This window comes from Myripristis murdjan, chromosome 14 (assembly GCF_902150065.1).
Source record: "Myripristis murdjan chromosome 14, fMyrMur1.1, whole genome shotgun sequence".
NCBI lineage: Eukaryota > Metazoa > Chordata > Actinopteri > Holocentriformes > Holocentridae > Myripristis > Myripristis murdjan.
Window position 1 is genome coordinate 30276134 of NC_043993.1, and position 18271 is coordinate 30294404.

General features: G+C 40.3%; 1 protein-coding gene across 15 annotated transcripts in view; it reads right to left on the reverse strand.

Annotated features, from left to right (window-relative positions):
* Window positions 1-18271, reverse strand: part of dlg2 (discs, large homolog 2 (Drosophila)) — a 222527-nt gene that overhangs the window by 172382 nt on the left and 31874 nt on the right. For 14 of the 15 annotated variants that reach the window (XM_030069235.1, XM_030069238.1, XM_030069246.1 and 11 more), the window contains exon 3: window positions 6814-6965. In XM_030069235.1, coding sequence (XP_029925095.1) covers window positions 6814-6965 — 152 coding nt within the window. Of the gene's footprint in view, window positions 1-6813; window positions 6966-12997; window positions 13209-18271 lie in introns of those variants that run through there. The other variant, XM_030069239.1, reaches the window with a different exon arrangement.

Below are 18271 nucleotides of genomic sequence, written 5' to 3' on the forward strand. Positions count from 1 at the left end.
TACTAAATGTAAATATATCAACCATATGTCATATCCCACCACAGAGAATTCTCTGTAATTCTATCCCAATCCAAGATTACAGAATAAAAAAACTATTTATACTTGGAATATAATTCTGATAGGTGATCTGGTAGAAAAAGAGTGACCCAGGAAAAACTATGCATTCTCCTTGACAGACAGGAAAGGCGGATTGGCCTCTCAGGTAAAGTCTTAGGGCTCTAGTTTCACAGACCTGGCGAGGCGCGGGAGCAGCGCAGCTACGCTGCGCCAACTGGGTGTGTCCAAGTGGATTTTGCAAGTTTGGCACGCTGTGCGCCTTGGCGCAACTACTGCGCCGTTCCTCCTACCGGCGCAAGGGAGGAGAGAAGGCGTGGTGTGGGTTTGACACAGCCGATTCACTTTAAACCAATCAAATAAGCCCCTGTCCTCGCCTTTAAAATGCACTGCGCGAAGGCGTAGTGGTAGTCTACACATTTGACATGGACGAAGAGAGCAGCCGCATCACACACTCAGTGAGGCCAGTCTTGGATGCTGCAATGTTGCTGGAGCTACCTGCCATCCATCTGTCCACCCATCCATCTAACCACCCATCCATCCATCCATGCATCTATCCTTAAATTCGTCTTCCTGAGTCCCCTGTCTTTCCATTACCTGCCTGCCTCGCATCTCTTTTTTTCCAGCTCTGTCACCGTCTGTTAAAGTTATTGATTTTTACGAGCAAATATAAATTTTACTGTGAAGCCCCCATTTTTAATGAATGTTTTTACCTCAAAGGATAATCCTCGCCATATTCATATAAATAGCCTACATGTTTGTTTTGCAACTTTCGACTCCATCACTTACTGATGCAACAACACACTAGAGATTAAAACAAAATCCGGTTCATGAAAGCTTTTACATTCGCTGTTCTAAACGCCCAGTGTCTGGCAAGGAACCGATGCATTTTACATTTTCGATATGTGTGGAATCAGGGTTTCCGTTAGAAAAAATTGGCACCGGACAATGTGACCAGCAGGTTTTCAATTTACCGGACAAATGTTTGAAATTCCGGTCAAATATTATCTGAATTTACTGAGCTTAAAATTATATGCAGGCTATATAAGAATGATATCAAGGCATGTCAATTTATAGCGTAATCTTTTTATTGAAAAGCAGGCTGTATCAAATAAAATTAGTGCCGTCAATTGACTCACGTGCGTAACGTCTAAAATAAATAAATAAATATTGCACAAGCCTGTGCTCTTTTAACATGAACGTTGCATACAATTGCAAACAACTGCAACTACAATTTGCAAACAAAAAAACTGGCTCATATCATTTTAATAACGCGGCGTGCTGCCAACTTGAAATCAAATAGATGCAATAAAAACTTAATTCAGCAGCTGAATTAAAATCAAAAGTCTCAAGTGTCTCTCCGCAACTTGCAATGCGCATCAGTCTTGTGACCTTGTTCTCCCCCAGGCGACTTCGCTGCGCTGTTTTGATCCGTTTCTGCAGAAAAAAATCCTCTCTCTCCCTCTGGTACACCGGAGACAGGGATCACGCAGTCTATTTTTTTTTTTTAAATTATAAATAAAATTACGTGGAAATTGACTGTTTTAATAAAATTCAAATTGTGAATATTTTCACCGGACATTTAAAAATTACCGGACTTTGGCAGATTTTACCAGTCATAGTCCGGTGATTACCGGATAACGAAAACCCAGAGTGGAATATTTAAATATATATGGAAGAAAAACTGTGTAGTTAACAGGGGCAGCGCCAGACACCATGACTGGAAAAAAGACATCACTGTATGGGACACACTGTTTGACTGACAGGTGATCAGGTTGGGTTTCCATTACGCTGCCAAACGGTGCCAATCTCCTTTGATCTGACATCAGTTGTGTCGGGACAGTCGATATAGAGATAAATTTATGTGCTGACTGAGATAGTAGCATTGAATAGTGGTTTCTGGGGGTATTTATTGCATTGTTAATGTGCCTGACATTCTGGAAACCTGCCTGTGAGGTTTTGGTGACGTGTGCGCACTGCCCGCCTGTCAGCCAAACTTCCACTGCGCCAGCCACGCTGCGCCTTGCGCCGAAAGTAGACGTGGCTTCAGGAGGCGAGCTTTTGGCGCACCTCAGCGAAGCCTTTTGGCACGAAACTGTCACTGCGCCAAGCTGAATCTGTCGACACCTCCCCCTGCTGCGCCGCCACTCCCATCGGCGCAGATCCGTCTGCGAAACTTGGAAACCGTTCGCCTCGCGCATTGCGCTGGTCGAAACTAGCTCTGCGCGGGGTGTGCCTCACTGCGCCACCCTGCGCTGCGCCAGGAAACTAGAGCCCTTAGACTGATTTAGCCTCTCTATAATTAAAAAAAACAGGCTCTGTTTCCTTAGGGAACCTTATATGCAGTGTCTTAAAGGCTTTATGCTGGGAACCATAATATTTTGTTTGTACATGCTACCTTAGGCAGCACCAAGACGATCTAATCCCTTCAGACACTCTAACCAGCTGCATTTCAGATATCAATGCTGTGATGACACTCAACTTTATTTCACTGAACCAAAATAAAATAGAGGTATTAGTGTGAAAACTCATCTGAGAACTGTTCAATCAGTAGAGGCCTTCAAACGTACCTATAAAACTTGGTTGTTTAGAACAGTTTGCCACCAGTCTGCGATGTAAATCATCTGTCTGTTTCCCATCTTGCCACCACCTCTGCCCATCCTCTATACGCCTCGCCTACTCATGTACCAGTTACCTACATAAATGTTTCCCACCTGTACACAGATAGCTGATCTCCTCACTAGGCTCCTAGTATACATCAGTCCAGTCCTCTCTGCTCTCAGCCAGATCATCCCTAGCACTTTCATGCCTGTTTTGCTCCTGACTGTTCTGTTTCCTGCTTGGTCCTGTTATGACCCTTGACTGTGTGTTTGTCTCTGCCTTTAGCTTCCTGATTTGGTATTGTCATCTGGCTGGACTGACTTTGTGCTTGTTGCTGCTTTTACTCTACTCCCGCAAGTGATTCTGCATTTGAGTCTATGTGGAATCATAATTAATTTGCATTCCATGATACATTAAAGACAAGCTAACTAGTTACAAACTATGGCACTGAATTTGTGTAATCTGAACAGAATTCCTAAATCTGAAAACACTGTGAAAACAATTTAATTACTTTCTATAAGACACGTTATTTGGTAAATACTTGGACATGACTTTAAGAGTGTCTTTCTTAGAACTCTTGAGAGCTTGATTCAACAAACTTTAATGGGTTTCTCATCTATCTGGAAGAGAGACTTGTTTGTTTATAAGATGTGGCCCTGAGGGGAGCCAATTATTGCTTCGAAGCTCAAGTGAAACTTTTGAGACAAATACTTCGAATCACAACCAGCGCACTTTGAAGCACTATGCTGTACCAAGCTTAGGCACAAACACAAACACACAAACATGTTAACAGTGTTGGTTTAAAACATTGTCAGTAACTTAATTGAAATTGCCTCACAGAATTGTAATAACTACTATAGTACATTATAATGCATTGACATAACAACGAGATGTAACAAGTATTATGGTCATAAATTGCAGCTTCTTCAAGTTTCATTATTATAAATACAAGGCCTTTTACGGCTTTTTAAGTTTTCGTCCTGCACATATGAAAACTAGAGGAATGTGAGCTGTCTAAAATCCTTCCATGATCACAGTATGTCACATATAGGCAACTTACAGTAATAAGGCACTTAACTGCTGATGTATTAGTTAGCAAATACTGCATGTCCAATCAAAATATGGTCAAACTATTTGTGTTCACATATCAAATGTATGTTATTAATTAGAACTCTAACTCTTACAGCATTAAGATGTTACTGCAATTTCAAGAACACCTGTTTTTCCTCATTAATATGAAAACGTTTGCAACAAAGTTCTCCAAAATCTAATCAGATAAACTACTCTACACCATGTACCAGCGTGGCTGGAAAGGGAAAATGTGAAAATGGCCTATGAGAGTCAACAACTGGATAACTGACTGGACTGCATTTGTCTCACTCGCCCAAAAAGACTGCACCAACAAAAAATATTTACAACCTCAAGACTTAATTTAGGCCTGCGTTTAATTGTTTTCAAGACCTTGACTTGCAGATACTATGATGTAGCACAGTTCCCACTTGACACCCAGTCAACAAAGATGGTGAGTGAATTTAGCTGCCTGCTAGTGGTCCTGTAGGTTTGTAACCAGTGGGTCAGCACATCGTACTTTTGACTTTTCTAAATATGCTTGATGGATCATGACACAAGGACCTGTCACAGCTCATGTCAGCTCAAACAGTGTGGCAAAATTTACAATGTCTAAAGTATTGGAAGTAAGCTCTGACAAATATAATGAATTGTAAACTCATCATCACATCACCAGGTAAGGGTTAGGGTTATGGTGTGGTCCTGCCAAGATTTTATTGCTGTATCTTTCAGCTTTTGTGTCTCTGGTGGATCCGGGCTTCACTTTTCAGCATGGTCAATGGGATTTTAATCTGGCAACTAACTGCGCCATGTCAACAACCTCCATCTTTTCATACAGAAGCTGCATGGTAGAGTTTGCGGTACATCATGGATCATCACTGTGTTGCATAATAAATTTCCATGCAATGATTTTGGTGGCACTTCTCTGAATATCTCTGGGCAATATGTTTCTCTACTACCTCTGGTCTACCAGGCTGCTGCGGCTTAGCCTTAAGGTGCGCTCACACTGACAGCGACAAAATCGCCTGTGGTCGCTCGATTCGCTTCCTTCGCGTCGCCTGCAGTTTTCTTTGCAGTTTTCTGCAGGCGCGATGGAAGCGATAGAAGCGACGGAGGGCGCGGGGCAGGTGTGTCAGCGGGAGTATAGACTATATGTAGGTGCTGTATACATGACTTTTTCCTTTTAACTAAATGACGTGTTTGTAGTCTACCTTGTAATCAGACATAGGGATGTTTATTTACCTTAAGTTTTGGAGGTAACTTCCTCCTTCAGAAAGGTCCAGCTGACAGCCGGAGTGGCACCTGTCAGATCCGGAAGACCTGACCGGACCGGGTGGCCGCGCACTGTGCGGTGCCGGCGCGGTGCCGGCCAGCACCAGGTCTGCCGGATCTAACAGGTGCGCCGCGCATACAGACTGCCATGCTTTCATTATAAACCGACTTTTGTTTATATGCGGTTGCAGCAGCACAACGGACAGCAACACAGACAACATGGTTCATTATTGATTGCGCAACGCAGCGATTTGCCGGTAATCGCACTGCGCGCATTAAACGATTTTGCGGAGGCAGGGGGAAAGTTGCATGATTTACACCGTATCCACGTTCGCGCAGCGTGCGTGGCCGTGCATGTGCTCGTGCATGAACGCTTGGGCGCGGTACAAACTTTGTAATGTGAGTAGCCTCTAACTCATTCATTTCATTGGATAATATGCCGGTGGTATGAGTGGAAGTCCCTGATTGATCGAAAAGATTCTTCTGATTGGCTGGGCCTCTTGTAAAAGTGGCCCAGCCGATAGATCACAGATAAACAGAATCGTTTTTAGTCAAGAAAAAAAGGCTCTTAATGAGCACTTCAGCGTGAGAAATCGGAGGTGTGGAGGTTTTTTTGTTTTTGTCCCTGTATATTTGTTTTTGTCCCTGTATATAAGCAAGCTTGAATCATAGAGCTCTGGAAAACCTGAGACCACAGTTATCAGTTTCTCCTCCATCATCCGTCCTCCTCCTCTCTCATACTCCGGTCAACTTTTGCCGCCGTGGGAGTCCAGATCGGCTCGCTATTGGCTGTCGCCTCGGTCGCGTCACTCCTCATTTGCATAAAGTTGAGATTTTCTCAACTTTTTTCGCTCGCATCGCGTCACTGAATTCGCTCGTCGCTCGTCGCCCAATTCGCTCGTCGCCCGTTGCTCATCGCTGCTGTCGCCCGAATCGCCCCTCGTCGCCAGCGTACATTGAAAATGAATGGCAGCTCGTCGCTCAAGTCGCCTCTGTCGCTTTCAGTGTGAGCGCCCCTTTAATATTGCGAGGTACGCGCTCTTCATTGGGCCACCAGGGCGGCCCAATGAAGTGGTATGCTGAGCATCCAGAGTAACTCCCACTCTTTCTCCATACTTCCATACCTCTTCCATACCTTCCATTACTCTGGTAAATATATATATATATTTATTATCTGTTCATAAGACTTTTCCCAAACCAATCAGGCTCATTTAAAAAAAAAATTCCAAATTACAATTTCACCTTTCTGAGAGGGGGAATGACGTGCAGCAAAGGACCTGAGGTCGGATTTGAACCCTGGTCGCTGCGATCAGGACTAAGCTCTGGTACATGGTGTGCACACTTTACCGGTGAGCCACCAGGGTGCCCCCACTGTTGATTCTTTTACTTTGAAATATACAAACAGTCTGCAACAGCTAAATTATTTTTTTCCTTTTCTTTTATCCAAACAATAACTTTCTTGGCTGTGAATCTATGGTGTGAATCTATGGTAAACATGTGGAATTTGAATGACCTGATGGTCATTTGTCCCAATTCATATGCTGACATGAAATAGAAGGACTTGTCTAATTGAAAGGCACTGTTATATATTTTTCAATGTCTTAAAAAACGCAGACATTGGTAATTTTGCCTTGCAGTCACTGTTATTACCAGGGAAAAACAAACAACTCACCATGACTCTACCATTGCATTTAACTGCATGTTTTCAGGCATTTCAAGACTTTTTGGATGATAACTCTTTAATTCAGGTGTCTCTTTGAGTTCTGTTTGACTAATTGGTATGCATGATGTTGTGGGCAGGCCATGCCGCAGACTCACCTCCTCCACAGGGCATGCAGTGTGTGTGAGCTCAGAGCTTGGCAGAGAAGCACTCTTTTCCCACTTGTCGGCCATGTGGTTGACCTCCTCTACCTTTTGCTCGCAGCTCTTCTGGGTGTTGAGCAGTGTCACCTCATAGAACTCTTGGATATCTACAGAAACACAGCAAGGCGCACAGATATTATTAGACTTGCACATGGCTTAACTTCTCCAGTGATCAAACAGAGATTTCACTTTCACCCAAGCTGTATGGAAATTGTACTTCAAACATTCTACCACAATTACGGTTTGGCTCCATTTTTTTTAACACTGACATTTTAAGCTCTTCCAACAGCTGATTAATATTCTCAAAGTTGACATCAGTATTGGTAGTATTATACTATGATTAAGTTCTTTCCATTAATATGTATTCCATTTTAAATAATATGTTCACATAACAAAGAATGAACCCTAAGACAATGTGCACACTTATTTCATACCTGTATATTTTTTTTGGAAGAACAGACATTGTTACAGCAGCTGAGGTTTTTGCACAAATGTACTTCTGCAAGTCAACTACAGAAATATTGTGGTTGACTTGCAGTAATCGTTCCACTGGTAGACCATAAAAACATCATGAACAGACATTGATCTACTAATCCCAATTTTCTAATCTGCCTAGCTCATGAATATTTAGCACTTCTTCTTAAGACATTTGTGAATCCTTCTCAACATTGCTTCCATTTTTCCCTATTTCATCTACGGATTTTTTTAGGGATTTATTGCTTGCCTGCTACGAGGGTCCTGCTTTGTTTGCTGTAAGTTTGTAAAGCCCTTTGAGACTTTAAACAGTGATTTGGGGCTGCATACCTGAAATCTGAACTTAAGCTTAAACTTAATAAAAATCAATAGAAGAAAATTGCTGCTTAATAGCATGGAGGAGCTTAAACATTACAATTCAGCACCATAACTGCTATTCCAAATCTCATTTAGAGAGACTAATTATAATTTAATGAAAAGTGCTGAGAGGATGACACTTCACCAGACATGTCACTTATCCTTGATTATTGAATCTCTGTGATCCGAACTTGAGCAGATAGCAAATTGTTCTGTTCTAATATAACCACAAGCTTAATAGAGCAAGATCTGATGTTTTCATAATTTCCTTCCAAAATATCAGATTATTAAAAAAAACAATTATTATGTGTATAAATGTTGTGGTGGATGGCCGTAAATAGATAGCAGTGTAATCCCCACTTGTCTCCATATGATGCATCAACACTGGCATCAGTAAAAGTACTATGATGCACATATCATGCAAAAGAGAATGGTGCTATATAAGAATGCTGACAACACCCAGTACATAAGGATCAAGTACTATTAAAGATAAACATAGTGACTTCAGATTACATAGACATATCATTGGAAGCTAGCTCCAGTGATGTAGATATGGCTTTTTTTATTTGAGCTGGTCAGTTCTACTATTGTTCATTAAGTGCAGTGTACATTGAGTCTTTATTATTATGAGGTCTTCCAGGACATTATATTTAGTTATTGTTTCTTGGAATTGTTTCTTTTTTCTTCATGATTACTATCTTTTGAATGTTTTATCAATGTGGCACTGCACCTGCTACTAACTAAATGTGGTTATCTTTTTTAGTGTTTGAATCTTAAAGAAATTTGATCTGAACAGGATTTTTCCTTTGATGTCACATTTTAGTCATTTCAATCATTTACAAGGTTTGATGGACCACATCAAAAACCAAAAACATCAACAGTGCTTTACATTCAAGCAATGCCTTCTTGGTATTGATTTACTACCCTACCTAACATAAATGAAGAAGCACACAAGTGCTATTATTACTTCTGCCAAGGAGGTGAAACCTCTGGCAGGAAGTTATGTGATCGCCCCTGTCCACCCAGTCATCCATCTCTCCGTTCGTCTGTCAGCAAGATAACTCAAAAGGTTCTGGACAAATCTAAATGAAACTTGGTGATAAGGTTGGTCATGGGCCAGTGAAGAAGTGATTAACTTTTGGAGCAAACTAGCTTCAAAGAGGTGTGGCAATGTGCATGGCTTAGCACAAACAGGGCCATAATTTCCAAACACATCCAAAAAACATCACAAAAACCAACAGGAAAGTCAGTCATGGGTCAAGGTAGCACTGACCAACTTTCACTGCTCAGACAAAGGGGTACATCCTATAACAACAGCAATGTTGGAGGGGGTGTTGCTTTGCACAAACAGGGACAAGGGACAAGCTCGAGCTGTGATGTGGCAGTGGTCTGTGTTCTACTGAGTGTCTTTGTGTTGGTATCATTCTCATTGCAGTCAATCTCCCAGGCAAGTTGCATTCTGTTAAAAGAATTCTTACCAGTGACAAGCCAGGCAGAAGAAAGGGGAGTTCTAGTCACAGTTTCAAAAGATAAAATCCTTGAAATCCTTGATGAATCTTTACTTCATTTGAGCTACACAAAGTACCAAAGTGAAACTTTGTGAGACACTAGAATTATAATTTTGGAATGTGTGAAGTAAATACAAGTAATAAATAGTGTGAGGTTTGGGTTTGTCGCATGTCCACATCTTCTGTTTCTGCTTTTGAATGAAATGTTTTACAGAGACTGATAACAGCTATGTGCCAAAATACTAATAAATACTTGTTCTCATTACTGCAAATATTGCTAGTAGAAGTACCTCAAAGGTAGCAATAGTTTTGTAGCCTGCAGTCCATTTGAATCAACTTTCAAATTATCTTTATAGCCAGCCATACTAGTAGCAGAAATACAGCAATATTTGGTAGCATGTCTGGGTGCCAGTGTCTAGGTTACCTAAGCAGTTACACATAAGCAGCCACACAGAAAAATAATGATAATTATATATCAATGCATTGTTGGTATGAAAAATTATTTTGCTATGTACAATTACACACAATCCACATGACATGAGCCATCATGCAGCCCATCTTGCCGTGATGCCAGTCATGGCAACAGCAGAACAGATTGCCAATCTGTTAAGGAAAATAATCGTTTTGAGGACACATAAATTTCAAGCTAAAAAGATTATAATTATCAAACATTCTGCCCTTTTTGAACCATATTAAGAGATTGTTCACAGTGCTCAGTGTTGGTGATAGTAAGGCTTGCTGGTACAGCATAAGCCTGCTTCCTCACAGCTGTTGGGAAAGAGGCCATGCTGTTACTAAGATCTGTCCTTTACTGGCACTGTGAAGCAAAAATTCCATTACATAAGAATCTCATATAAATTATGGGATGGGGGTTATTATGTTCCAGGTATTAGTCAGCACCCCAGGTGGTAGTCTCATTTGCTTTTTGAGTGTGATTGTAAAAAGACTTGAACTATAAAGTCTTTTAATATTTTCTGCCTTCCCTCAATGTACAAGGTGAAACAGAGCTTCAATATTGTGCTGATGTACAGCCCAGAGTAACTCAGTGTGTGATTGGCTTCATGGACTTGTGATGTTTATTAAAATTTTACATTCAAGTGAACTTTATAAAATGGTAACACTATCAGTTCTAATGCAGGCAATATACATTCATTCTCCCAAAACCAATTTAGATTTTGACAGTCATTTTATCCAGTTCATTTTTTTTGGAGTTGCATATATACTTGTCACATTGGCAGATATCTGATATCAGTGTATGATATGCCCACACAGACTCGTCATATTAGAAAGAATGACTAGTCATACTGTATGTTAGGAAATGGCTTGGAGTCCCACGCTGTCTTAGCAGTGTAACACTCTGTGGGAAGTTGGTCCTTGAGTTACCTCTGCCTAACTTAACAGGAGAATTTCAGACTGGAGTTGACTGTTTGAAGATGACTGTCATAAGAAATACCTTAGAAACTGTTGGGAGTTAAAATTTGGAAATTTGGAAAAATAGGAAATAATAAATAATAAATTGGAAATAAAATGGATATATAATGGAAATATAATTAATTTTATAAATACACGCACACACAAACACACACTCTAGATATGGTTGTGCACAAAAATCCCAGTAGATCAGCAGTTTCTGAAACCGGACCAGCCTATCTTACACCAAAAACCATTCAACCACATTCAAAGTCACTTAAATCGTCTGGTGCCTTTGGTGCCACAGAAAAATGGGTACGTCCACTAGGTCTCTTTATAACCATGAGTGGACAGTGTTTGAAAAATGGCGTCATAAGGAGGGACATGCCTCTTTTCACTGTCCAGTTGGTGTGATTTTGTCATTCCGGCAGTACCTGACTGGACCTGACGCAGGCATCACAATCAACAGCCTATCCGGACTGGCATAATGACAGTAATGCTTGTAAGAAACGCGCAGCAAGGATGCATGCCATAGTGAGACATCACACTGATGATATTCTAAGAACTGGGGTTACATTGAGTAACCCAAAGATTTCCCTTTTTTAACCAAAACATGTGTGCTTCATGTATATTTGCATATGCATTCATGCAGTTGTAAATAACCATGAATCTTTCATTAGCACTCAAGAGAATCAACAAGTTCTCCATGGCAACATATGAAGTAAAAATATGGTCATTGCAGTCTGTTTGCTAAACTACTCTAAACAAACTTCTCCTTTGAACAAGAGGGACTTGTGCTGCCTATTGTCCTAACACAATCACTGATATAATATAAAACATAAGCAGTTCTGCTGATGAGATCACTGCTTAAGCTCATTAATGGATTAAGTAGCAAACATTTCTATGTCAACACACTTGCTTTCACATTCTGGGGGTACCAATGTGAACTCTGCATCTTAAAGCATTAAGGAGTTGTAGACATTTCAAATTTACTGTGCCGTAAGTATGAATTTCTGTCATGTACTGTTATTGTGTGTGTATGCGTTCATGTCTACACACAGACAGACAGAGACAGACAGATGCCGCTATGATGACATAGCGTCCTACATACCATGTACTGTGGCAATGCAACACAAACACGTCAGGTATAAAATGCTTGTGTGAAGAAAAAGACTCCCTGTTCAGGCTTTCACTGTATTTCAAAATGACTCAGAAAATATGTAATCCAAAAAAGGCAGCCTGTACAACAAATGTGCCTTATACTACACCACCCTTTTGTTCACTCAACATCAGGGGACTTGTTAGAGTGACTGACAATTTATGTTTTAATTGCCTAGCCTAGCAACCATCCAGTGATTGGCATAACCATTTTAACATTGCCTTGTATTGCTACTGCTTTCACTGAATCTCAGGATGAGTCACTGCAGCATAAGCCTCACTGCATTTGAATCTGCTAGCAGGACAGACCCAACATCTGTTTATGCATCATTACAATGTCTGCAACAAAGCCTCTGCATTGTATAACTCAAGTGAACTCTTTTTTTGGCATTCAATACAAGTGCTATTGTTGTCAAAACATAGACACATCCTTTGAATGGCTACCCATGTTTTACCAAAGGAACTAGGCCCATAACAAGTGATCTGCCACGGCAGTCCAACGCCTTGTCTCACCAGAAAAAGGCACATTTACATTTAAATAGATGTTAATAACAACAAGCTATTAGCATTCAACACCAGGCATAGGGGACAGTAGTGTTTTAGTCCCCAGTGCACAAAAGTAATTCTGTGTATTTCTGTAAAATAAGCTTGGATGCAATGCTCATTGATGAATATTTGTTAAAAAAATGCAAAAATTCCATCTTTTTACTCTACACCAAAGAAACAGCCGATGCTAAATGTAACTAATACTGGCAAATTTATGCAAATCCTAAAAAGCCCTTGAATGGTTAGTGTACAGTCTTATAGTCCACATATATGGGTAAGAAACAGCATTTGAAGGAAAACAGTTGATGTGTGACATTTTTTATTCAACACTGCGAGGTAGAAGCATTTTTCCAGTGGGGAAGTGCCTAGTACAGCATGTAGTGTAAATGTTCCTTTTCAGCAAACAGGTTCTCATTGAGAAAAGTAAATGGATGATGAGTTTTATTTCTTTATAGCATTCCAATAAATATTGCTGGATAAAAAAGATAAAAATCCAACTCATCCATCAACACCCATCTGACACAAGTTAACTATTTTTCTTCTCTGTATATACATTACACTCCCAAACTATCTGAATCATAAATTGTGACCATCAGTAACTATGCATAATGAGGGCTTCTATGAAATAAGACACTGCCCACTATTTCAAACTCACAATTAGGTCCCAGGAGTCAAGAGTAACTCACAGTGCAGTAAAACTTCCCTGGTCTCTCCGGTCATGTTGCGGTGCTGTTAGTCCTGTGAAACAGTGTGCTGTGAGAGCACCAGATGCCTGATGGCAAGCTAACAGCGAGCCTAATCCTCAGACATAGAGGCCGCCTGTTCCCTTCAATGCAGACAATGACCTTACACCCCACACAGCTGATTTCTCATTCAGCCCTCCCTTGGATAATGTGCTTAACACTGCCAGCAGTCCTTCCCAACTCTCCCCTTAATGAGCAAAACTTTTTCCATCAACAGATGAAGCAACTGCACAACTAGTCAGCAACTGGCCATCCAATTCCCTTCTCTCTGCCATAGATATAATTTCTGGACACTAGAGGCAGTGTCTAAAACTTCTAGTGTCAAACACTAAGGTTGAAACAAAGATGCATAATGTAGGAAGACCTCCTGCCAGGCTCACAACCATCCTCCCCACTCCTGGTCCTCAAGGTCCCTAACTCTTTATGTTGCAAAGCTGCTTTAGAGATGGCAGCTGGCACGGCATTTAAGACACTTGGTTTGCGTGCACCCTGAGGCCAGCAGGGAATAACTCTAACCGCCATATAAGGTGTGCCTGTGTTAACATAATGTGTGTAGAGAATAACTCCACCAGCTTCTGGGACACATAATAAACTATTAGGGCAATGAGTAACATTAAATTGTCAAGACAGTGTATTTATGTAGTAGCTATGGAACTATGCATCCAAGTGTAAAACATGGAAAGACAACTCCTGGTTTTGTGTTAATTGCTTCAATGCAGCTCCTTGATTTGTATCCCTGTGTTCACACAAAGGATAGGAAGTCAAGCCAGGAATTCGAATTGCCCAGGCAATCTAATTTATGGTGCACAATTTTCTCTCTTAATTCAATCAGAGATAGAAGAAACAAGAAGAAATCCCCAATTTGATCTTGGTTAGGGAACAAGACAAGAGGGCCAGGTGCAGGTGTGTACATAAGTTTTGTTAAGATTTTGTCAAATCTGGGTTGACTTCACCGCTGTGGTGCATGGTAAAAGTTGGGAGAAAACAACTTTTCCTGTCTGCAGCTTTGATAAGTGTCACTTTACACCAGCACTGGTAGAGATTACTGTCATTCTCCTGTTGGAAACAATGAACATCCACATTCATTGTCGCCTACCACATTCCCCCACAATATGAATGTAGCCTTGCACCACACATACAGTGTATTCATTTTTTTCTCATCATACGAATTAGAACTTGTTGCACTGTTGGTATTGTAGTAACACCAACTTAAACATGACCAGTGTTGAAGTTTGCTTAAAATAAATTCATCCCGGGTGTGCTTTTGTTTGCTTTGTGGCACAAATCTAAACATCAGCTTTCTCCATTCATAACAACTAAATTTGTGTACAGCAGGAAAAGCATTTAAATGTCAGACAAAATGCAACACTCACTGGATGTCACTGATGGATCTGTGTGCTAGAAACACAATGTTCACAGATATGTCAATCAAACTGTTGAATAATACCAGCACATTAGCTAACAAGTTAAACTGTGCTTGCTAAAATTAGTAATCATCTAATCACAATTTAATACTGGAAGTATCTGTAAAACCATGGGTGTTAACTGTTAATCCATAGGCATTATCACAAACTACAATGACCTAAAATCCCAATCTGTTCAGTACTTTTCCCCTGAGCCACGTGTATTAAAATATCATGAATACAGACCTTTACATAGATGGATACACTGTAGGGTAAGCAGTAGCTAGTCATCAGTCACAAGGTGTGCTGTGGAAGTATTTGTGCGTCACACAAAAATCACAGGGTTTGGTTGAATAGTGGGTGGAATATTAGAGTGGGTACAAGCTTCTGCAAGTTAAATTTCAGATGTTTAAAGGTATCCTGTTAGCAATTAAAAAAAAAAAATAACACCAATTAAAAGGACTCAACAAAGGCTGATGAGTTGTAAAACAGCAGAAATATCAGGGTATATGCCAAGGAGGGAGATTTCTCATGAGAAAAGCTAGACACTGGGGATAAACAACATTTTTCAGACCTCTGAGGTTGTATTTACAACCTCAGTGCAACATTTAACCCCATTAAAGACCTTCCAAGGCCTTAAATTATTATTACTATCAAATAGTTCAAGACTTGATAAGATGCTGGCATTTTCCCACTGCTAATTCCAAAAACATACTGAATCAAACTACAACGTAAATGTCAATGTATGGACTGGACAATAGCTTAAAACCACACAGGGGTGGGTAATTTTAAAACTCAGTCTTGCTGTACACTTAGGAAATTATGCTATTTCTGTTCAATTCCAACAGCTTACAGTAGCTAGCTGTAAAATGTTAATTAATATGATGTGGCATAATAGTTAACCTACATCCTGCAGCACATAAACTCGCATTACTTTCATTATCAACAGACTTTTATTTCTCTCAGCACCTCTTTTTGTTTTCCAAGTACATGACAGCAACTGTTTGCATGCTGCTCTCCCCCTCCCCTTTTAGGTTTCCAAGGCAACCCTGCAGTGGATCTGAGGAGATTTGCATCCTCTTTGACACAAATGCTCCGACATGCTCTCACACTGGAGGACTCCTCTAACAAGCACAAAAATCCACTTCCACAAAGCAGATATATAGTGAACACACACACACACACACTGTCACAATGCAGATCTGCTTTCTTCATGCTTACGTAATGGGTGGGTGGAGTGGGCTAGGGCTTGCAGCGATGGCTCCTGTGTTGCTCTGCTTTGGGGAGTGATTATTCCAGCTGCATCCCCTCCCTACAGCTAACCCTCCTCCACAGAGAATACGGTGCCAACTAATCCTTCTATCTCTCCACACACATAGGCTACCAATTATTGTTAATACATCACTGCTCACTCCTGTAGCTCTCACGTCCCTCACGGAAGCACAATATATAGTCAGACTGGCAGTGGTAAAATAGCAAGTGTTGTAATCCTCATTACAGTATGTCCAAGATTCTGACTGGAGCCCAACTCCAGTCAAAATTTCCACAACTTGTGAATAGACCTCATCAATAATGTTATGTTTGGATTTTTCCTGACCCAGACAAGAGCTTACAGTAGGTAGCAACTTACATGATAGTGGGAAAAAGATGGCTGAATGGCTGTTAATCTTCCAAATTATTTGATCAATTCATTGATTCATCTACAACTAATTTACGACAAAGGGTTTTGCAGTCAAGCATTTCAAAATTGTGTTTTTTTTTAATGTTGCCACATCCGACCTATATTTCAGCAAATAATAAACCAAGATAAGACCCAAAAAAGACCCGGCATTATATTCACTGTTAGCTACATTTACACTGCATTCCAGGGTATATACATACCCTGCCATGATGGCCATGGTGAGAATTTGCACTACAGGGAAAATTTCAATCAATCACAGATATACTAAACAAATCTGAAGAGGAGCTTTTTGCTCTTTATTTCGCTGGTAACCTGTGTGTTCTGTAATGTCACGCACCATGGAGTTTAGAGTTCATATGTCTCCTTTGCATCACATGCAGAGCCACAACAGCACCACCGAAGAAAGAAATGTAAAAGTTGAAAGCAAGGGAATAGCACAATTTAGCAGAAGAACAGTGCAGAGTGGGTGGACAATTCCACTTAGTTTTGTGGGAACAGTAAGAAAATGATTAAAATTAATGACTGCAGGAGAAGTTAACACTTGGGAATTCAGCTTTGACCTACACTCTTCCTTTCCGTTTCAAAATATAACCAAAAACTGATCTTACTTGGCATTCTGAAAAAGGGGAAAGCTGGATGAAGTCAATAATTAAACACACGTCTTCTCAAGGGAAAACATGTATGATGCTGTCAAGAAGAAAACATGGTATTTCATGTGCATACAGGCATCCTCCTGAAAAGGTACCATACCTATCAATATCACATATCCATGAGGATGAACAGTGAAATGAAGAACAATAATTTGGGTGTAACACACCCCGGGCTTCCTCCAGCTCACATTCAGCCACTTGCCTCATGCCATCTCCATGGAAACAAATACGAGTACCTTTCCAAATGACGTCAGTTTTTATGAAGACCTGCTGCAGTTGTTTAACTAGTAAACTGAGTTAAAGCTGTTAAACACTGGCCATCCACACAGCGTGGGAGTTAGAGCAGATTAAAAAAAAACAAAAAACAAAAAAACAGTTTTCTCTTGACTAGGCCTCTAATTATAATAATGTACAGTCAGACCTGAAAAATACACTTTAAAATGTAGCTGCAAGCTGCAATGTTTGGAGGTTCTGCATGTATTCCAAATGTGTCCTCTCATTTTCAAAATTTAGACCTCTATTTGCAGTCACACATGCATACAAATAGCAGGGTTCTTGGTAAATTGACTGTATAATACTGGAGAATTTTGGTAACTTTGTGAGGTTTTATTATATTAACTGCTATTCATGCATTCTTTGGAGAATTAATCATGTGCATGCTGAATACCTCATTAGTACATAGCTCACTGACACAAGAAAGGCCAAGGCACAATCAATGGATGACATATTTGAATTTTAGAATTGAAATAGCCCACTTTTCAAAATGTCCAACATTTTCCAAGATCCACTTTTTGTTTTCTTTACAAATATTTAGACTTTCATCAGTTGTAGTTAGTCAAGTTGAACATTGCTTTGGTGACAATACAATCAAAATAAAACCGCAGCTGATTACATGTTGTTTGAGGCAAATGAGCAACAACGGAGCAGTATGAATTAGGATTGTAGTTTTTCTTTATGTAGCTGTGTGACAGGATCAGTGACAGAAATGTGGGTGAACCTGGTGGCACTGGTTTGCAAACATGCATCGGTTCAATCCACACAATTATTGTCCAAGTTCATAACATGTATGCCTGCAAATACAGGGATGCACAGAAGCCTATAGGCACATGCCCACACACACATAACACACACTATGTGTCATGTATTATGTTTAAGGGAAATTGGTCCAGATATGTAGGCACATACAGGTATTTGCATGTTGTTTGTATGAGAAAGTACACAGCTACAAGTCGCTCTAACACAGATTTGTGTGGGAGGAGCTGCTGTAATTTATACTGATGTCACTGCAATTCCACTGGTTACGAATGGGTGTAGATTAGTTAATGCCTGTTGAAACAAGGTAAACAAAACAAGTGATCCACATCTAGTACGCTATAGTATTTGGGGGATTTTAGATTTGAACATTGCACTTATTGCTTTGAAGGTGAAGCTACCTTTAGCTACAGTGTAGCTAAATGTGTCTGCTATTATTTGTCTGCAATTC